At 48.5% G+C, this 22,501-nt stretch overlaps 1 protein-coding gene across 1 annotated transcript in view; it reads left to right on the forward strand.

The window, feature by feature from the left end:
- Positions 1–1,061: 1,061 nt before the first annotated feature.
- LOC146334057 (RNA exonuclease 1 homolog) overlaps positions 1,062–22,501 on the forward strand; it is a 41,889-nt gene continuing 20,449 nt past the window's right edge. Inside the window, 6 exon segments of the mRNA XM_084824912.1 lie at positions 1,062–1,077; positions 1,574–3,270; positions 4,388–4,492; positions 8,321–8,546; positions 18,539–18,696; positions 19,420–19,557. Of these exon segments, the coding sequence (XP_084681038.1) occupies positions 1,062–1,077; positions 1,574–3,270; positions 4,388–4,492; positions 8,321–8,546; positions 18,539–18,696; positions 19,420–19,557 (2,340 nt within the window).

The raw sequence follows: 22,501 nt of genomic DNA on the forward strand, positions 1-22,501 counted from the left end.
CACAATTACATGGTTCAATTGGGGGTGGGGTGTCTGTCCCTCTCCCTCCTTTTTTCAATTACATATTTCCTGTTATGGCTGGGATAATTAGTTTCAGGTTTGATAGCTGTGTGGAGAAGAGGACAGCTTTCCAAACCCCTGCAACCTCCTAACACTCACTGAGATTCCTCCTTCTCTTCACAGCCCAATAGTTGAAAGCCTTCATTATTTTGGCAAGCCAACATGGTACAGTGGACAGTGTTGCTCTGGATTGTGGAGATGTAGATTCCAGTCCCCACTGAGCTGCAAGCTCACATGGTGGCCTTGGGCCAGTCACTATCTTACTTACGCCCAGCCTACCTTACCCGGTTGTTGTGAGGATCAAAATAGATAATCCCGCATCCATTTGTGATGCTATGAGCTTTTTGGCCTTTTGGCCATGATCAGGTATGTTGCTATGAGCTCCTTGGATGAAGGTTGCCATGAAATTGCAGTGTGTGGGGTTGGGCATCCCTGGTTTATTTATCTACTTCCAACATTTATAGACTGCCTTTCTGCCAAAGCGCTCAAGGTGGTTTATGGTTTAAAAATATTTAGGAAGCTGCGTTATACTGGTTCAGAACCTTGGTCTATCTAGATGAGTATTCTCTATACTGACTGGAAGTGGCTCTGCAGGATTCGTTCCTTGCCCTACCAGGAGAAGCTGAGGATTGAACCTGGGACCTTTTGCATGCAAATCATGTGCTCCTGCCTCTGAGGTATTAGATTTTATTTAGAAGTTTTTTAGGCCACCCTCCAGTAAACGTATCAGGGCAATGTACAACAGAGTGATAAGAACATTGATATAAAATCACAATGAAAATGAATGCAAAGAAGAACAGCCATGTAAAAATTCAGCATAAGAATTCAGAGAAAATGTTTTCCATCAACTGATTTATGTTCCATGCTGGAATCCCTGGAAATAAAAATATGTATTAATTATTTACAATATTTGTATATCGCTCCATATCTAGAACAGATTTTGGAGCGGTGAACACAAGAGATAAAACAGTAAAATATCTTCACCTGGCACCAGAAGAATAATGCAGTTGGCGCCAGGTGAACCTCTTTAGGGAGGAACTTCCATAAATGCCGGGCTTATGGAATTCCCATCCCCCCGTCCCCCAATCCCCCTAATTTCTGATGTTGATGATGACCCAGAGGAGAGCCTCCAATTATGAGCTCAGTGTACAGGCAGGCTCATGCGGTTCAAGGTGGTCCTTTAGATCCCTAGCCATTCAGGCATGCAGTCTTGTTGTGATATAAAGGAGACGGAGAGGGCGCAGGAAGATGAGCAAGTTCAGGTACTAGTGCTTTCATACTCCTACATATTGAAGTTGTATCATGACCAGGTAGATTGGCTGCTGCTGAAGGCAGTTCAAGGAGCAAAAGAGCCAAATGGCAGCCGGTCCCAACCTGGCCGGGAGCTTGGGGGGGGGGGGGGGCTTGCTGTCTTACCTCCCCTTCTAATCCATCCTGGTAGATTGTTATCCATTGGGATTTGATGGGAATATTATGAGGAAGGTTAATACAAATGTTTTCTTTTCCTTCCAAGGGTGCAGCTATGACCCTTACAACCCAGAACTTCCCAAGCCCACAGCACAAAGCAGCAATGGCGCCTTGGGGGATATTACCAACTCGGCCACCAGCATTCTGGAGATTGAGTTGATAGACAGGGCTATTGAGGTTGCTAAGAACGAATATGAGCTCGAGCAGAAAAAATATGAGGAGCTTTTGGAGACAGCCAAGGCCCCTTCACTTGCTTCCAAGGCTGCTGAGTTAGCAGTATCCAACTCATTTCCTTCCTTGGGATATACCCCAGGCAGCTACAATGTCAGTGGTAATGCTGACTGCATTCCTACTCCTCTTGCGGTGGCTGCTTCTAGTCAGTCTAGCAAATATACCTTGGATTCTTTCAACAATGTGAAATCCAAGGGCACCTCACTGGAGTATGTTCCCTTGATGGTCACCCAGCCAAAGAAGTACAGCTGTCCTGTCACAAGTAGCAAATACATCATTGACAACTCCAAGCCTTCGACGGATTTGGAGTATGACCCTCTTTCAAATTACTCTGCCAGGCTCTTGAGCAAAGCCAAGGAACAGAAGGGGACCAAGCGGAAGAAAGCAGTTGATCTTGGGGAAGTATTTTCTCCTTCACTCAAGAAACATTGCAACGCAACTAGCAAGGATGAGCCAGTCTCCAGGTTCTCTGACTTGGAAGAGGAATGCCAAATGGCTTCTATCTTCCCTTCAAAATCTAAAGGTAGTTTGGAGAGCAAATTAACTGGTGCATTGGTTGACAAAGACAAGGAAACCCAACAGATGGACTCTAGTTCTCAGCAGATGAAAGAGACTGCTGTGCACTATGATATGGGAGACATTGAAAGCCGTCAGGGAGCTGTTGTCAAAGACTTGCTAAAGAAGGATGCCAAGCTGGCCAAAGCACCTTCTAGCAGGGGCACAAAAGAGGTGGAGAAAAACAAAGGGGCATCAAAGGACAAGCTGAAAAAGAAAAACGCCGATGGCCACAAGACAGATCATAAGAAGGACCAAAGCAAAATGGCAGACAAAGAGAAGATAGATGCAAAGGGGCTGCGCAAAAACAGGGAGAGGCGTAAGGACAAACATGGCAAGTCCCGTGTCGATGGGCACATAAAGAAGCTTGAGAAGCCGAAATCTGTGATAGGAGCTGGTAGTAAAGAGAACTCTGGCAAGAACAAAAATGTTGGCCAAGGAGCTGGCCCTGAGAAGGCAGGAGCTGGTAAGAAGGATAGTAAGCTGAAGCCCACTGACTTGAAAAAGAAAACGGAGGCTTCTAGGACTGAACAGAAAGACAGGAGAGGCAAGCGACCAGCCCCTGAGAGGCCCGAGGCAAACTCCCTGGCTGTGGGGAACTCTGAGGCCAAGTGCAAGGTTAAACAGTGGGCGCTGAGCCACATCGACCTCTTTGGGGATGAGAGTGGGGACGAAGGGCAGGCAGTGCCGCCTCTTCCTGTTGCCTTCCCTGATGTCAACTCGGACGGTGACGACAGCAGTTTCCCTTTTCCCCAAGACAAGGGAGTGAGGAGCATCAAGCAGCCTAAATTGTCCAAGGCTCCTTCCTCGGCGGCATCCCCCTCTTCCAGTGAGGTTGATTATTCTGATGTGGAGAAGGATCCGGACTTTGAATCTGACCCGATAGAGGAATGCCTTCGGATTTTTAACGAATCTACCGTTGTGAAAATGGAAGACAAAGGCAGGCTGGGAAAACAGGTAAAGGTTGGGTCTGGGCAAGCTAGAGCAGGATGGGGAGTTTCTAGCAGCTTGGTCTTGTGTGTGTCTTCACTCAGAAGCAGGTCCCTCTGAATTCGGTGGGGCTTACTCCCGGGAAGGTTGGATAGTGCTATACCCTTAGTAGTGCTTTCAGTGTGACAGTGTGTCCAGCCACGTTGGCTCAAACCCTTTTTGAGTTTAATAAGGAACATTAAATAAAGTGAAATTGAGCATGCTGTAAAAGGAGAAATGGCAAGATTTGAAACAGGGTGGGGATTCCATTCAGTTTGACCTCACTGGTGGAATCTGCTTACCCTCACCTGTAGGAACACGATAGCTGAAGATTTCATCAAAGGGGAGGAAAATATTCCAGGAAGGAAAAAGTGTAGAAACTGGGTTGCAAAGCAGCCTTTGCCCTCCAGAGCCATTGGGCCAGGCAGACATGGCAAAACAGCATAGGTGTGATATTAACTGCTGGGGATATATTTTCAGCGCGCTCTCAGGGTTGCTTTTCTTGGGGTCAAACAGTATTGCTGTTGGGTGGAATGATGATCACAGGAGTGTCTGCGAAGCCAGGTAGGAAGCCCCAAATCTTGGTAATCTAGAGTTGCTGATATTAAGAGCTCCCCCCTGCCCCCGCAACAGTAGTTCTTTTTAATAATTCCTCTGCAAAACTACCACAGCTTGAGTTGTGCCAGTCTCCAAATGAGTTCCTTTTGCCCTAGGGACAGCACTTCATCTGTGAATCTACAAGTTTGGCTATAGGATATAGATGTTGCTGATAAATGGCTGTCATTGCAGGCAGAAGGTTGCGAGGTGAGGGCCTTCCTGGCTGTTGGGCCTTTCAAAGAAAGCAAAGTGCACTTTCTTACACTTCATGTGACAGCTTCTGTGAAATGCCCTTTTCCCCCTCAAGGTTAGCTGTCTTTCTTTGGTTACACCTCCCCCCCTCCCCCCGACAGCCAGCATCTTCCCTCCTGTTTCGAAGAGGCTTCCCTTTCGTAATTCCATTAGTATGGGGCAAGTCTCCCATTTAAAAAAGGAGGAGGGGAAACCCCATGGAGCAGAAAAAGCATCACTCGCCTTTCAAACATGCAGTATTTTCTCTCCTCCCCAGCCACTGAAAGAGGAAGGATTTGAGGAAAAGATTATGAATGCCAGTTTAACCATGCTCTTTCCCGGCCAGAAAAGGAGGATCTCCCATGTAACGAAGCAAGGAAATGTAAGTGGGTTTCAAAGCTGAACTGAACAGGTGCATATGTGGTATGGTCCACGATGTGGCCATTCTCCAACCCTGCTGATGCGGGCCTTGACATATGTCCAGCCCAGAAGAATGGGATTTGGAATGCACATGCTGAACAGTGCGTGGCACGTAAGTTTAATGTTTGAAGGTTCTAGAAAGCCTTAATGATGTACACTGGGGTGCCTGTGTGTAGCTCTTACATACAGTCAGGGCCAGAAATATTGGAGCAAGGATAACTGTTTTGGCAGTTGGCCTCTGCACACCACCACATTGAAGTTGAAAGGAAACACACCCAGATGGGAGCGAACTCAGGACTTTCAGCTGTAATTCAAGGGGTTTGACAAAAGTGGGGCACTAACCATTCAGGAAGGACAGCCAGTGGCATGCACACACCCCCATCGTTGGTGGCTCATAAGTAATGGAACAAACCAACATCATTTCAAACTTAAGGGTCACCTTTAATACCTGGATGAAAATCCTTTGCAGTCAATGGCTGCCTGAAGTCTGGAACCCATGGACATGACCAAATGCTGCGTTTCCTCCCTCGAGATGCTTTGCCAGGCCTTGACTTCAGCTGTCTTCAGCTGCTGCTTGTTTGTGGGTCTTTCTGCCTTCAGTCTTGTCTTCAGTGAGTGAGAAGCATGCTCTATTGGGTTGAGATCAGGTGATTGACCTGGCCATTGAAGAACATCCCACTTCTTTGCCTGGAGAAATTCTTGGGTAGCTTTTGCTGTATGTTTTGGGTCATTATCCATCTGCAATATGAAGCGGCGTCCTATCAGTGTGGCAGCATTTGGATGAATCTGAGCAGAAAGTATAGCCCTATACACGTCAGAATTCATCCTGCTGCTTTGATCAGCAGTCAGGTCATCAATAAACACCAGTGACCGGGCTCCATTGGCAGCCATACGTGCCCATGCTATAACACTGCCTCCACCATGTTTGACAGATGATGTGGTATGCTTTGGATCATGAGCTGTCCCTTCCCTTCTCCATCCTTTTCTCTTCCCATCATTCGGGTACAAGTTAATCTTGGTTTCATCAGTCCAAAGAATCTTATTCCAGAACTGGGCAGGCTTTCTTAGGTGTTTGCTGGCAAAGGCTAATCTGGCCTGTCTGTTCTTGAGCGTTCCCAGTGGTTTGCACCTTGTTGTGAAGCCTCTGTATTTACATTCATAAAGCCTTCTCTTGACTGTAGAAGTTGACAATGACATGCCTACCTCCTCAAGAGCATTCTTGACCTGGCTAGATGTTGTGAAAGGTTCCTCTTCACCATGAGCAGCATTCTGCGGTCATCCCCTTTAGTTGTCTTCCATGGTCTTCCAGGCCTTTTGCTGTTGCTGAGCTTGCCAGTTAATTCCTTCTTTTTCAGGATGTTCCACACTGTTGTGTTGGCCACTCCCACTGTTTTTGCTATCTCTCTGATGAGTTTATGTTGTTTCCTCAGCCTAATGATGGCCTCCTTCACTCGCATGGACACCTCTTTGGACCTCATGTTGGGAGTTCCAGTGAACAGCTACGAAATGCAAATGTAACACTCAGAACCCCCTCCAGGCCTTTCATCTGCTTGATTGGTCATGGGGTACCCAGGAAACAGGCCACCCCTGGCCATGCAGCTGCTTGCCAGCCATTCGTTCCATTACTTATGAGCCATCAACGATGGGGGGGGGGGTGCATGCCACTGGCTGTACTTCCCGAATGGTTGGTGCCCCACTTTTGCTCAGCCCTTTGAATTACAGCTGGAAGTCCTGACTTTGCTCCCATCTGGGTGTTTCTCCTTTCAACTTCAATGTGGTGGTGTACAGAGGCCAACTGCCAAAACAGTTATCCTTGTTCCAATATTTCTGGCCCTGACTGTATGTCTTACAGTCAGCCTTCTTCACATGTTGCATGAAGGAGCAACATGGATTCCAAGGGGCTGCGGGGCTGTGCATTGAGTCCTGGTCCCTGAGGGTGCGCAGCCTCTCTCAGCCCTTCGTGTGTTAAGGACCAACTTCTGCAGCAGGGAGTCTTCTCTACTCAGGGAGGCTCCCTGTGTGGTGTGGAACCCTGATCTTGGATTTTGCATCACACAGGGATCCTTGTCCATGAAGGCCTCTGCTCCTCCCGCAGCTGTCGCCACCAGCAGCTGTTCCAGCAGGCTGTACAGAGGGAGGTGAGAGGGGAAGCAGGGTCATTCCACCAGTAGCCTGCGGAAAGGCTACTTAATTTTTCCCTCTTCCCATCCCTTTTTCCCTCACGTGTCGTGTGTTTTTAGAAGGCAAGCCTGCAGGCAGGGACTGTCTTGTTTTACTGATTGTGTGTAAGCTGCTCCGGGAGCCTTTTTAGCTGAGGAGCAACATAAAATACTTGAGGGATAACTTTACTTATTTCTCTCAACACATGAGCAGCCAAAAGGAGCCACAAGGCCTTAGGGCCAGGGCTAAATGCACAGCTCCGCAGTCCCTTTGTACTCATCTTGCCCCTTCACACAAGCAACACAAAGTGGGCTAGTGAATATCTAAGATTTTGTGTCCAACATTTATGTGTGAAGAATGAGCATTCCAAGTGGTTTAGAAGCCAGGTATCTTAAAAATTCTCTTCTCCCACAATTGCTTGCCTGACCACTGAGGTCAGCCCTGCTGTACTACCCTCCGCCATCAGATGTGCGGTGGATGGATTGGAAGGGCAGCAAGGTCCTCTCTGTTGTGGCAGCCAAGGTTATGGGATACCTACTCAACCCAAAGGAGTAAGCATCCCATAACCTGGCTACATCTCTGCTCGCCTTCTGGCAGGCAGTAAAAATTACGTCTCTTCCACTGGACTCTTTTGACCAGAGGGGGCTTCATTTTTAGTAACAGTCCATTCCCATTTTAAATGTTGTGTGTTGTCCAGTTGTGTTTTAAAATTATTTATTTTGTTCATAGTTTTCTGTGTTGTGTTTAGAACAAATACTCCTGTGATGCTGAGTTTATGTTCTGTGGTCCAATTTGAGTGCTTACCTAAATTAGAAAAGCAGGATCTTAAAATACTGTGAAAAAGATAAATAGCCCCAGTTTAACATAGTGAATTCTGAAAACAAATGTTATTTGTTTCCCTGCCATTTGGATGAAGCACCAGTGAATGCCAGCAGCCACATTTAGATAACCATTAACATTCACTGGGTATTTCTGAAGCTTCCGGATATTCACCAGCTTTGTTGACACGCAAACACTGGTGTTTGGCCGGTGGTCAGCACATCTCATGTTCTGGCTGATTGTGTGTCCTTTGCCTGTTTGTCCATTAAGCCCTCCTCTATGGCCAAAGAGATAAGGGACTCAGGTGAAATGGGTTGGAAATCCCGCAACTCAAATATTTGCAGGTTCTTAGTAAGCGTTATGCCACTGTCCCCAAATTGCTTTGCAAAGGAGTTCGCATTTTTGGTGGGGGTGGGGAGAACAAGCTTATGCACCTTGGCTGCTGCTTCCCATGCAAGCTGAAGGCAGAGGGCTCTTTAGCTCCCAACACCCCCCCCCCCATTGTAGATGCCGGTAGAGTGCTCTCCTCCAGTGCCTCAGAAGCTCTCTTCCATAGGGCACCCATCACATGCAGGCAAGCTGGCGTGAACTGCTGAAGTGCATGGAACGCTGTGCTGCTCACAGTGTCTTCAAAGAGCTCTTGGTTTGTGTCTTGTCTTGTGTAGGAGCGAATTGGTGGGTCTCTGGCCCTTTACGTCATCTGTTCAAAATAAGGCCATAATTTGGGGTGCCACAACCAGGGTGGCTAAATCCCAGGTGATCCTTCACTGCTCTTGTCCGTGCAAACCAGCGCCTCGCTTTTCCCGTGCAGGTCAAAGTCCCGAGCAAGTTTGCTGTCCGACCCTACTGGCCCCCAACTGCCCAAGAGGACCAGAGGATCCAGCTGGCTCAGAAGCAGGCTGTACAGCTGGCCCAGCAGCGGCTGCTGCCAACGCAATTATCTGTGGTGCCTCAAAGGGCCTCCCCTGCAATCCACAAAGGAGGAAAAAAGATTGCTCATGTGCCCAATGCAGCCTTTCCTGCAGCCTCAAAGTGTGGTAAGAGAGCATGTCGCTCTTGCAGAAAACCCTTTCCACCGGGAGAGCTGGCTTATTGTACTCCTAGCCCAGGGGTGGGGAGTCTGCAGTGTGCAGGGCTTCCCGCTTTGGCTGGCCAACTTCTCCCCTGGCCCCGCCCCCTCTAGATATTAACAATTGTGATGTTCATGTTAACCACAAATTAGTCATGTTGCTGGTGTTTGCAATTGCCTAATTTCAGAATACGGAATATGCCCAGTTTGTAATGCTCATTATGAATCGAGCATGCTTTTCCTCCTGGAAGAAGTCCTTGCTTGAGGATATAAAACCAGGTTCTGCACATCTGTGATCTTCATGTTTTCAACTTCCCTTCAAAATTCCATCTTATTGTTTGTTCAAGTCCTGGACATCGGTCACAGCTTAGACAAAGCTGGGCAAAACCTCGAAGGCTGTTTTTTTTAGGCTCCAGAGAACTGAGTGAACTAGTCCACAAGGCACACAGCTCAGGGAAGTGCTTGGGAGAATGGGAGCTGTGCACTCCCTGATCTCCTCTGACCAAGCTTGGGGAAGCTACCCATCTCTCTTCATATTTTGCATTTTGAAAATCTGCACTACTGGTAGTTCTACTCTGGTTGTATTTTTATTCTGTTATATTTTATATTGTATTTTCTGTTGTATTTTTGTGGCTTTAATTTTGTGAACTGCCCAGAGAGCTTTGGCTACTGGGCGGTATAAAAATTAAATATTTTCTCTGTAAGCCCTCTTTCTTGGCCATCTGGCTGAAGCTGAGGAGTGGGGTGGTCTAGGGTGGGCATCTCCTCAGTCACATGAGCTAGAGGAAGGCTTTCAGGCAAGGCTTTTCCAAATATTGCCAAGACAGCTTGTAAGCACCAAGCCAATTCCCATTTGAGCTGAGGGGTGTTTGCCCATTGCTACTGGACATACTCCATGTCTCTTCATTTCACTGGTGCCAGTACCAGCTTGACTGCCCAGGGCAGTGATTCTTAAACTGTTTCAGTTATCGGGGCACAAGCTGTTTTTCCACCCTCTTGTATTAAAACTGGGTGTGATGTGTTTGTGTCTAAAATGCAGCAAGATGCATGCCTGTGTTCTTCAAGATTTGCCCAATTAATGGAATGTTATTTATGTCTGTATCTTGCCTTTCCTCCAAGGAACTCAAGGCTTTGAATGCATTTTCCTCCATATCATTTTATCCACATAAAGAACCCTGAGAGGTAGGATGGGCCAAGAGAGAAGTCACCCAGTGTGCTTCAGTGTGCTTTAGCCCTGCCAACCGCTATAGTATACAACCTCCAGCTGCTTTCCTCTAAGGGAGTGCAGCCCTTGGCATCGGGGGCGGGGGAAGTTCTACAGTTAAAAGTTTCAGACTTGGATTGGGAAGACCCAGGTTCAGATCTAACCACTACACCACACTGGCTAACCTCTCGGGACCTCCTGTCGATTGCCCCGATTTATCAGCAACACCTAGCCTTGGCCAGACGATGGACCCTCCAATGTGCAAGCTTTCGAGATCTCCAGATAGATCTTCGAGATCTTGGTAGCCCCATCGAGAGCATCTGTGTTGAAATAAACGGAGCAAAGAATAAAAGGAACCTGGTGGAGTCTACTACCGGCCACCCAGTCAAGGAGAAGACAAGGATGAAACTTTTGAAAAGCAAATAGCCAATGTTTTAAGGAAGCATGATGTAGTAGTAATGGGGGACTTCAATTTCCCTGATATTTGTTGGGAGACAAATTCTGCATTTCTGTAGATAACTGCCTCCTACAGAAAGTAGAGGAAGGAACTAGAGGATCGGCTATCCTTGACTTGATCCTAACCAACAGAGATGACTTAGTGGATAAAGTAGTAGTTACATGAACTCTGGGGGAAAGCGACCATGTTGTACTTGAGTGCTTGGTTCTAAGGGAAGCAAAAGCTGAGTGTAGTCAAACGCGTACCCTGGATTTTAGGAAAGCTGATTTTAATAAACTTGGAACAATGATCAGTAAGGTCCCCTAGCAAGCGACTCTAACGAGAAAAGGAGTCCAAGATGGGTGGGAGCTTTTAAAAAAGGAAATTCTCAAGGCACAATCACAAATAATTCCAACAAGAAGAAAAGGTGGAAGACAACAGAAGAAGCCAATGGGGCTTCACAAAAAGCTTAGGGATGACCTGAAAACAAAAAAGGACACATATAGGAAGTGGAAGGAAGGCCAAGCAACAAAGGAAGAGTACAGGCAGGTAGCACAGAATTGCAGGGATGGCGTCAGGAAGGCTAAAGCTGAGAATGAGCTGAGGTTAGCAAGGGATGCTAAAAACAACAAAAAGGCTTTCTTCAGCTACGTACATAGTAAAAGACAGAGGAAAGAAATGGTGGCTCAGCTAATTAAATAAGGATGGCAAAATGATAACAGATGACAAAGAAAAGGTGCTCAATTCCTACTTTGGCTCAGTCTTCTCCCCAAAGAGGGTCTATGACCCTCCTGGCAAAGGCGAAGTCCAGGCTGAAGGGGCAGGATTGCAGCTTGAGATCGATAGGCATATGGTCAAGGAACACCGAATTACTTTGAATGAGTTCAAATCTCCAGGGCCAGATGAACTGCATCCTAGAGTAATAAAGGAACTGGCAGAAGAACTCTCAGAACCGCTGTCTATTCTCTATGAGAAATCATGGAGGACGGGGGAAGTGCCAGATGACTGGAGGAGGGCTAATGTTGTCCCTCTCTTCAAAAAGGGTAAAAAGGAGGAACCTGGGAACTACAGACCAGTCAGTCTGACATCAATCCCTGGGAAAATTCTGGAGCAGATGATCAAGCAATCCATCTGGAAGCACCTTGAAAACAATGCCGTGATAACTCGAAGCCAACATGGGTTTGTCAAAAACAAGTCCTGCCAGATGAATCTGATCTCATTTCTTGATCAGGTAACCTCCCTTGTGGACCGTGGGAATGCTGTGGACATCATATACCTCGACTTCAGCAAAGCTTTCGACAAAGTGCCCCATGATGTCCTGATGAGCAAACTAGCTCAAAGTGGGCTAGATGAAACAACGATCCGGTGGATCCACAGCTGGCTACAGAATCGGACTCATTCTTCTTCTGCAGGAGAAGCTACCACCACCACCGGGGAAGAGGCGTGCCTGCTGCTGCTGGGCCTGCTGCTGCCACCACCACCACCAGGCCTTCCCTGTGGACTCCTGCCTGGCATTATTTTTAAGGGGATTTTTAATTGTTTTTTGTTTTGTTTTGTTACATTTTTCTGGGGTATTTTGTTGTGTTTTGAAGGGTGGGTAGCCTGCCTGATAGGCGGGGGCGAGGGGGCATGTGTCCACCTGATGGAGGCAGTGGGGGGAGTGTTGGGGGCCAGAACATACCGAGGCTGGGCGGCAGGCGCTGGCGGAGCGCTAGGGGCAGGCCATGCCAGGTAAGGGGAACAAGGGAGAGATGTGTAGTATCTGTCCCCTGCTCCGGGCCTGTCCAGAGCCAAAGGATGGCTGGGGGAGGCGTGACCCCATCTTCTGGCCTTCGTTTGCTGCTCTGCAATGCCAGGTCTGTTACCCAGAAAACCTCCCTCATCCATGACATGATCCTGGATGAGGGTGCAGACCTGGCATGTATTACGGAGACCTGGCTGGCCGAGGCTGCTGCTCCAACCCTTGCAGCCATGTGTCCAGCGGGATTTTCGTCTGCACAGCAGCCGAGGGCTGGGGATCGGGGAGGGGGAGTGGCTGTTATCTACTGGGAGTCCTTGGTCTTCACCAGACCCCCTCTCCGGGAGACCAAGGTTGCTGAGTTCATGTACTGGAGGTTAGGCCTGAAGGGCAGTCTGGGGATTCTGCTCGTGTACCGTCCACCCCGCTGCACGACTGACTCCCTGGCCGAGGTGCTTGAGGTGGTCTCTGGTGTGCATGTACAGTCCCCTAACTTATTGGTGTTGGGGGACTTCAATGTACATTCGGAGGCCATCCTCACAGGAGCACCTCGGGACTTCATGGAGACCATGGCCTCCTGGGAGCTGCACCATATTCTAACTGGGCCCACCCATGTAGCCAGTCATGCACTAGACCTTGTGTTTGTATCTGGAGAAGTGGGGAGTGATCTGGAAGTCGGGGGTATATCCACCACCCCCTTGTCATGGTCAGATCACTATCTGGTGATGTTGGACTTCTCGGTTCCACAACCCCTCCGCAGGGGTGGAGGACCCATTAAAATGGTCCGCCCCAGGCGTCTTATGGATCCAAATGGATTCCTGAACGTCCTTGGGGATTCTCTGGGGCACGCCAACGGCCACTCAGTCGAGACCCTGGTGGGTGGCTGGAATGCCGCAATCACTGGGGCATTAGATTGGGTGGCTCCGAAACGCCCTCTCCCCCTGAACAGGGCTCGGACTGCACCATGGTTCAATCCGCGGTTACGAGCTCTGAAACAGGAGGTGAGACGGCTAGAGCGCCGGTGGCGGAAGTCTCGCTCCAAAGACAATCAGACACGGGCTAGAGCTGTATCTTCAGCCTATCACATGGCGGTGAAGGCAGCAAAAAAGGAATATTATGCTGCCTCTATCGCATCTGCAGAGTGCTGTTCCAGGAGGCTGTTCCAAGTGGTCCGGATCCTGGTCGGTCCTGTGGCTCCGGAACCACTGGAGCATTCTAAGGCCTCCTGTGAGGCCTTGGCAAGGCACTTTGCAGATAAAATTGATCAGATTAGGTGTGTTACTCTGCACGCTGTGGATACAGTTAGTGAGCAAGAGGCGGCCTGTGGCAAACCGGTTTTGTGGAATCGGTTCCAGCTTCTTCCTCCTGATGAAGTGGTCAAGGTGCTTTCATCTGTACGGCCGACCACCTGCTTACTTGATCCTTGCCCATCTTGGCTCATTATGGGCTGCAGAGAGAGACTGGGTGAGGGGATCAGGGCGGTGGTGAACGCCTCCCTTGAGGAGGAAGTGATGCCATCAGCCCTCAAGGAGGCAGTGATAAGACCGCTCTTAAAGAATCCCTCCTTGGATCCTCAAGTTTTGAACAACTTTCACCCAGTCTCAAATCTGCCATTTTTGGGCAAGGTGATTGAGCGGGTGGTGGCGGTGCAGTTGAAGGCACACTTGGAAGAAACGGATTATCTAGACCCATTTCCGTCGGGCTTCAGGCCTGGGCATGGGACAGAAACGGCCTTGGTCGCCTTGGTAGATGATATGAGGAGGGCTCTGGATAGGGGTGAATGCTCCTTCCTTGTTCTCCTCGACCTCTCAGCGGCTTTTGATACCGTTGACCACGGTATCCTCCTGGACCGCCTGGAGGGGTTGGGCATTGGAGACACCGTATTGCGGTGGTTCCGGTCCTTCCTCTCCGGCAGGTACCAGAGGGTAGCACTGGGAGAGGAGGTTTCGGACCCGTGGCCACTTACTTGTGGGGTGCCACAGGGTTCCATCCTCTCCCCGATGCTATTTAACATCTATGTGAAGCCGCTGGGGGCGAACATCAGGAGGTTCGGGGTGCAGTGTCATCAATATGCGGATGACATGCAGCTCTATCTCTCATTCAAATCTTCATCAAGGTTGGCCGTAGAATCCCTGTCCAAATGTCTGGAGATGGTGAGTGGCTGGATGGGGAGGAATAAGCTGAAGCTGAACCCTGACAAGACCAAGGTACTTTTGGTGGGAGACAAGAGGAGGTTGGGGGATGTTGACCTGGTGTTGAATGGGGTACGGCTACCCTTGAAAGACCAGGTCCGCAGCCTGGGGGTCATTTTGGACTCCCAGCTGTCCACGGAGGCTCAGGTGTCAGCTGTGAGCCGGACAGCGCTGTATCAACTCCATCTGATATGGCGGCTGCACCCCTTTCTTCCTGACCATCTGCTCCCATCGGTAGTACACGCCCTGGTCTCCTCTCGTTTAGACTACTGTGATGCGCTCTACGTGGGGTTACCCTTGAAGATAGTTCGGAAACTGCAGCTGGTACAGAACCTGGTGGCTCGCCTGATTAAAGGCAGCCGCTGGCGAGATCACATCACTCCAGTGCTGAAGGAGTTGCACTGGTTACCAGTTGTTTTCTGGGCCAAATTCAAGGTGTTGGTTTTGACCTTTAAAACCCTATATGGTTCCGGCCCAGCCTATCTTAAGGAGCGCCTCCAGCAGCACCAGACAGGCTGCTTAACAAGATCAGCCTCGGATGGCCTTCTCTCTGTCCCATCAGCCAGGACAGCTAGACTGGTGGGGACGAGGGAGAGGGCCTTTTCTGTGGTGGCCCCCACTCTGTGGAACTCCCTCCCTAGGGAACTCGGTCATGCCCCCTCTTTAATGAGCTTCCGTCGTGCATTAAAAACGTGGTTGTTCAGGCAGGCATTTGGGGTGGGTTAGGGTTTTTTAGAAAATGTTTTTATTGTAGAATTTCATTGTTTTAAACTGTTTTATTGTATGTTGTACATCACCCAGAGTGGCTGGGTGACCAGCCAGATGGGCGATTAATAAATTTAATAATAATAATAATATCAATGGGACCTTCTCAAACTGGGGAGAGGTAACGAGTGGGGTACCGCAGGGCTCAGTCCTGGGCCCAGTGCTCTTCCACATTTGTATTAATGACTTGGAGGAGGAGGTGCAGGGAATGCTGATCAAATGTGCAGATGACACCAAATTGGGCGGGATAGCGAATACTTTGGAAGACAGAAACAAAATTCAAAGTGATCTGGATAGACTGGAGCGCTGGACAGAAAACAACAGAATGACATTGAATAGGGATAAATGTCAAGTTCTGCACCTAGGAAAAAGAAACCAAATGCACAGTTACAAGATGGGCAATACGTGGCTCAACCACACTACAACTGAGAAGGATCTTGGAATTGTTGTCGATCACCAGCTGAATATGAGCCAACCATGGGATGTGGCTGCAAAAAAGGCCAATGCTATTTTGGGCTGCATTCATAGAAGCATAGCTTCCAAATCCCTGGAAGTAATAGTTCCCCTCTACTCAGCACTGGTTAGCCCTCATCTGGAGTACTGTGTCCAGTTCTGGGCACCACACTTGAAGAAGGATGCAGACAAACTGGAGAGGGTTCAGAGGAGGGCAACAAAGCTGATCAGGGGACTGGAAACAAAGCCCTATGAAGAGAGACTGAAAGAACTGGGCATGTTTAGCCTTGAGAAGAGAAGACTGAGGGGAGATATGATAGCACTCTTCAAGTACTTGAAAGGTTGTCACAGAGAAGAAGGCCAGGATCTCTTCTTGATCATCCCAGAGTGCAGGACACGGAATAATGGGCTCCAGTGACAGGAAGTCAGATTCCGGCTGAACATCAGGAAAAACGTCCTGACTGTCAGAGCAATACGACAATGGAACCAATTACCTGGGGAGGTGGTGGGCTCTCCCACACTGGAGGCGTTCAAGACGAGGCTGGACAGCCATTTGTCAGGGATGCTCTGACTTGGATTCCTGCCTTGAGCAGGGGGTTGGACTCGATGGCCTTGTAGGCCCCTTCCAACCCTACTATTCTATGATTCTATGAACCAGATATGTATGTATGTTTATTTATTTTCATTTCTATACCGCCCAGTAGCTGAAGCTCTCTGGGTGGTTCACAAAAATTAAAACCAAGGAGCACACAATAAAACAGTATCAAATATATAAAACATTAAAACCACAGTATAACAATACAACCAGAATAAAACCTAGCAGCAGTGCAGGGATTTAAAATACAGATTTAAAACAGCAAAGCTAAAAGATGAGAAAGCTAAAATGCCTGGGAGAATAAAAAGGTCATCACCTGGTGCTGGAAGGAGTACAACGTAGGTGCCAGGCAAACCTCTCTAGGTAGCTCATTCCACAGCCGGGGTGCCACAGCAGAAAAGGTCCTCCTCCTAGTAGCCCCCCACCTCACTTCCTTTGGCAGGGGCTCACAGAGAAGGGCCGCTGAGGATGATCTTAGGGTCTGGGCAGGCACATATGGGAGGAGGCCATCCTTCAGGTAACCTGGCCCCAAGCCATTAAAGGCTTTGAATGTTAATACCAGCACTTTGAATCGGGCCCGGAAATGGACTGGCAGCCAGTTTAGCTTGTAGAAGAGAAGACTAAAGGCGGAGACTGTGTGGCAGCCCTTCAGGTCCCATGAAGGGCTGCCACACAGAAGAGGACAAAGACTTGTTCTCTGCTGCTGCCCCAGAGGGCTTAAGTTAGAGGAGGGCAGATTTCAGTTGAGCACAGTAAGAAATGGGGTGGCAAGAGCCGTTTGACAATGGAGCCAATGACCTAGAAGGGTGGGCGGGCAACCCTGCACTGGAGGTGCAGGGAAAGGCTGCGCAGCCATCTGCTGGGGGTGCTGTAGCTCGGGTTTCTCCGAATTGAACCAAACTGGGAGAATGGGCATCCGAATGGGAAATGTGGTTCGACGTAAGCAAGTGTAAAGTGATGCATGTTGGGGCAAAAAATCCCAACTTCAAGTCTAGCCTGAGAGGATCTGAGCTAGCGGTGACCAACCAGGAAAGAGATCTTGGGGTTGTGGTGGACAGCTCAATGAAGATGTCAACCCAGTGTGCAGCCACTATGAAAAAGACAAACTACATGTTAGGCATAATTAGAAAAAGAATTGAGGCTAAAACTGCCAACATCATACTGCCCCTTTATTTTATTATTTTTTATTTATTTCATTTCTATACCGCCCAATAGCCGAAGCTCTCTGGGCGGTTTACAAATCTATGGTGCGGCCACACTTGGAATACTGTGTCCAGTTCTGGTCACTACGCCTAAAAAAAGATGATGTTGAGCTGGAAAAGGTGCAGAAAAGGACACCTAAAATGATCAAGGGGCTGGAGCATCTCCCCTATGAGGGAAGGTTGCAACAGCAGGGCTTATTTAGCTTGGAAAAAAGGAGGGTCAGGGAGACATGACAGAGGTGTGCAACATTATGCAGGGTGTGGAGAAAGTGGATAGGGAGACATTTTTCTCCCTCTCCCATAATACTAGAACCCAAAGGGGCCCTCCCATGAAGCTGATTGGTGGGAGATTTAGGACAGATAAAAGGCAGTACTTCACACAGCACATAGTTAAACTATGGAATTCATTTCCACGAGACATAGTGATGGCCACCAACTTGGATGGCTTTAAAAGGGGGTTAGACAAATTTCCAGGGGAAAAGGCTATTAATGGCTACTAGTCCTGATGGCTCTGTGCTACCTCCAGTGCCAGAGGCAGTGAGCCTATGTACACCGGTTGCTGGGGAACATGGATGGGAGGGTGCTGTTGCGCTCATGCCCTGCTTGTTGGTTCCCGGTCGACAGCTGGTTGGCCACTGTGTGAACAGAATGCTGGACTAGATGGACCCTGGGCCTGATCCAGCAGGGCTCTTCTGATGTTCTTATGAACCAGGGGTTGGATTAGGCAGCCTACAGCAGGGGTGTGCAACTTGTGGTCCTCCAGATGTTTGCACCTACAACTCCCATCATCCCTCACCATTGGCCATGCTGACTAGGGCTGATGGAATTTGTAGGCCAAAACATCTGGAGGGCCACAAGTTGCCTGCTCCTGCTGAAGCATCTGTTCTTCATCCCAGTCTGCCATGCAGTGCCACAGCTATACCGCATTTGTTTTTACATGGCCTATTCTCTTTTCTTCTGGAAACTTTGTAGTCTATCAATAGGTGTTAAAAGTGCGAACTAGGAACTTTTATGTAGTACACATTCATATCCCATCCTTCAAATAAACAAAAACTTTCCCAATATGGATTACGAGAAAAATGTAAACCATAAACAAGAACAATTAAATACAATGAAACACTAATGACAAAATCAAAAGTACCATACTCGGGATCTCCTAACAGTTGAGGCATAACTAATCTGTTCTAAATGGTTATTAATATTGTAGGCTTGCTCAGGTGCCAGCAGGATCAGGTGCCAGAAATGGGCCAGGTCGGCCTTCTTCCCACCCTTGACTTGCATGGCTCCGACAGCTTGGAACAAGCGAGCTTCAAATTTGGGGCTTAGTTCTCAATATTGTTCTGTCTTTGGTTTTGTTTTTTCTGTGTCCTTCCAGTCCCTGGAGGTCTTAAGAAAACCTTTCTACCTGGGAGGGCTGTATCTTCCAATAGTGCTGATGCTTTGTCTCTGAAAACTCGTATGCTCGCTGGGATGGCGTCCAAGATGACAACCACAAATGTCCTGAAAAGGATAGTGCACACACCCACGCAGCAGGTTAACATGCACACCTCAGTGCACCCTGGAATCACTTTGCAATAGAGCAGGGGTGGGCAGGTGGTAGATCTGGATCTACTGGTAGATCTCTGGATTTCTCTCTACCCATTATTTAACAATAGCAGCAACAAATTGACTCCCCTCCTCCCCTGAATTATCCTGCTGAAATGAAGAAAGCTTGAGGTAACCAGGAAGTGGAAGGACTGTGGGCTCCATTCAGTTCTGGTACTCCAAACAAATCCCTGGTCACAGAATTCTTTAATTCTAAGTGTGTGTCTATTGCACCAGGCTCAAGTTGGTGGATTTCAGGGTTCTAGTAAAAAGCAAAGCAGATCCAGCAAGCCTGAAGTCACCCCTGCAATACAGCGCATAGAATATACATCTGCAAGTGATTTTATCCTCAGGTGTTTGGCAGAATGGTCACAACAGGCCATTGCTAGCCACATGTGTGACATTTTGCTTCCTTTTGTCTGTTCTGAGCAGGACAGGGAGGGACCACAGCTCAGTGGCAGAGCATCTGCTTTGCATGAAGGAGGTCCCGGGTTCAATCCCGGGCAACATCTCCAGTTACAAGTATCTTGTGTAGCAGGTGGTGGGGAAAGGTCTGGGGTAAGGCAGTTTCCTGTGCCTGTGTCTAGGAGAGCAACCTGTGAGAAACAAGGCAAGCACTGGAGTGACTGAATTTCTCACAGTCCATTCTCCACCCGTTCCCCCTTTCTCTAGAGTACAACCTTCAAAAGACCAGTTATTCCCACCGAGTTTGGTGCCAGGGTCCCCACCAATGTCCGTCAGAGGTACCTCAATCTCTTCAAGGACGAGTGCCTGAAGTCATGCCTCTCGCAGCAAGAAGCATTCGACAAGGTTTGTGTCGGGGGGCGGGGGGCTGCAAACAGCTCCTGAACCTTTGTAAGGATGCGGGAGAAACTGGTTCAGTTCACATCTTAATGTAAACCTGCAGTTAGGGCCAGAAATATTGGAACAAGGATAACTGTTTTGGCAGTTGGCCTCTGTACACCACCACATTGAAGTTGAAAGGACACACACCCAGATGGGAGCGAAGTCAGGACTTCCAGCTGTAATTCAAGGGGCTTGACAAAAGTGGGGCACTGACCATTCGGGAAGTACAGCCAGTGGCCTACACACACACCCATCGTTGGTGGCTCATAAGTAATGGAACAAATGGCTGGCAAGCAGCTGCATGGCCAGGGGTGGCCTGTTTCCTGGGTGCCCCATGGCCAATCAAGCAGAGAAAAGGCCTGGAGGGGGTTCTGAGTGTTACATTTGCATTTGGTAGCTGTTCACTGGAACTCCCAACATGAGGTCCAAAGAGGTGTCCATGCGAGTGAAGGAGGCCATCATTAGGCTGAGGAAACAACATAAACCCATCAGAGAGATAGCAGAAACAGTGGGAGTGGCCAACACAGCAGTTTGGAACATCCTGAAAAAGAAGGAATTAACTGGCAAGTTCAGCAACAGCAAAAGGTCTGGCAGACCACGGAAGACAACTAAAGTGGATGACCACAGAATGCTGCTCATGGTGAAGAGGAGCCCTTTCACAACATCTAGCCAGGTCAAGAACGCTCTTGCAGAGGTAGGCATGTCATTGTCAACATCTACAGTCAAGAGACAGCTTTATGAATGTAAATACAGAGGCTTCACAACAAGGCGCAAACCACTGGGAACGCTCAAGAACCAGAAGGCCAGATTAGCCTTTGCCAGCAAACACCTAAGAAAGCCTGCCCAGTTCTGGAATAAGATTCTTTGGAATGATGAGACCAAGATTACCTTGTACCAGAATGATGAAAAGAGAAAAGTGTGGAGAAGGAAAGGAACAGCTCATGATCCAAAGCATACCACATCATCTGTCAAACATGGTGGAGGCAGTGTTATGGCCTGGGCATGTGTGGCTGCCAGTGGAACCAAGTCACTGGTGTTTGTTGATGACCTGACTGCTGATCAAAGCAACAGGACGAATTCTGAAGTGTATAGGGCTATACTTTCTGCTCAGATTCAGCCGAATGCTGCCAAACTGATAGGACGCTGCTTCATATTGCAGATGGATAATGACCCAAAACGTACAGCAAAAGCTACCCCAGAGTTTCTCCAGGCAAAGAAGTGGGATGTTCTTCCATGGCCAAGTCAGTCACCTGATCTCCACCCAATAGAGCATGCTTCTCACTTACTGAAGACAAGACTGAGGGCCGAAAGACCCACAAACAGGCAGCAGCTGAAGGCAGCTGCGGTGAAGGCCTGGCAAAGCATCTTGAGGGAGGAAACGCAGCGTTTGGTCATGTCCATGGGTTCCAGACTTCGGGCAGTCATTGATTGCAAAGGATTTTCCTCCAGGTATTAAAGGCAATCATCAAGTTTGAAATGATGTTGGTTTGTTCCATTACTTATGAGCCACCAACGATGGGGGTGTGCGTGCCACTGGCTGTCCGTCCTGAATGGTTAGTGCCCCACTTTTGCCGCACCCCTTGAATTACAGCTGGAAGTCCTGACTTTGCTCCCATCTGGGTGTGTTTCCTTTCAACTTCAATGTGGTGGTGTACAGAGGCCAACTGCCAAAACAGTTATCCTTGTTCCAATATTTCTGGCCCTGACTGTATATGAAGCCACTGGGAGTGGTCATTAGGGGATTTGGAGGTAAATGCCATCAGTTTGCTGATGACACACAACTCTATCTCTCTGTGACATCTGAATCAGGAGAGGCTGTGCAAGTCCTGAATCGGTGCCTAGACTCAGTAACGGGCTGGATGAGGGCCAATAAACTGAAGCTGAATCCTGGCAATACGGAAGCCATGTGGGTGAGTGGTTCACGGGTCCGGGAGATAGGCTCATTGCCTGTTCTGGATGGGGTTGCACTCCCTCTGAAAGATCAGGTCCGTAGTCTAGGGATACTCCTAGATCCATCATTGTCGCTGGAGGCCGAAGTGGTCACAGCAGCTCAGAGTGCCTTTTACCAGCTTCGGCTGGTTTGCCAGCTACGGCCTCTCCTGGACAGGGATAGCTTGACCACGGTGGTACAGGCATTAGTAACCTCAAGACTGGATTACTGCATCGCGCTCTATGTGGGGCTGCCCTTAAGGCTGGTCCCAAGGCTGGTCCCGAAGCTGGAGCTAGTGCAGTATGCCCCTTTTCAGTGTGTAACCCCTTTGCTGAGGGAACTGCACTGGCTGCCTATTTGCTACCGGGCCAGGCTTAAGGTATTAGTACTAGTGTACAAAGCCGTAAACAACTTGGGACCAGGATGCCTGAGAGAGCGTCTCCTTCCTTACCAACCTGCCCGGTCACTGAGGTCATCAGAGGGCATGTTTCTGGCGGTTCCACATGGACCCATGGCCCGATTGGAGTCCACCAGGAAAAGAGCCTTCAGTGTGGTGGCCCCTTCCTGTGGAATTCCCTGCCCCTGGAGGTCAGGCAGGCACCAACGTTGTGTTCCTTCTGGAATCTCCTGAAGACATTCTTTCAAGAGGCCTTCCTTGCATGACCAGCCGTGGTTTGTTAAACTCCACTTTGTTGGGGTTTGTCTTTAAAAAAAATGTTTTAACTCTTTTAACCATTGTTTTATTCTTTTATCATGTTGTTCACCACTCCAAATTCTTCTGAAGAGGAGCGGTATATAAATATTGTAAATAAATAAATAAATAAATAAATAGTAAACCTACTTAAATTGTGTTCCCGGAACTAGTACATGAACTGAAACATGGTTATCCTTCAATATTGGCACTTCTCTGGATTTTGCAATGCACTACTCTGATCAAAGAAGTGTCATGTGCACAAAATGCATATATTGGTGAAAATA

Source organism: Heloderma suspectum, chromosome W (assembly GCF_057233095.1).
Source record: "Heloderma suspectum isolate Gila_16-S chromosome W, 16-S_ref, whole genome shotgun sequence".
Lineage (NCBI taxonomy): Eukaryota > Metazoa > Chordata > Lepidosauria > Squamata > Helodermatidae > Heloderma > Heloderma suspectum.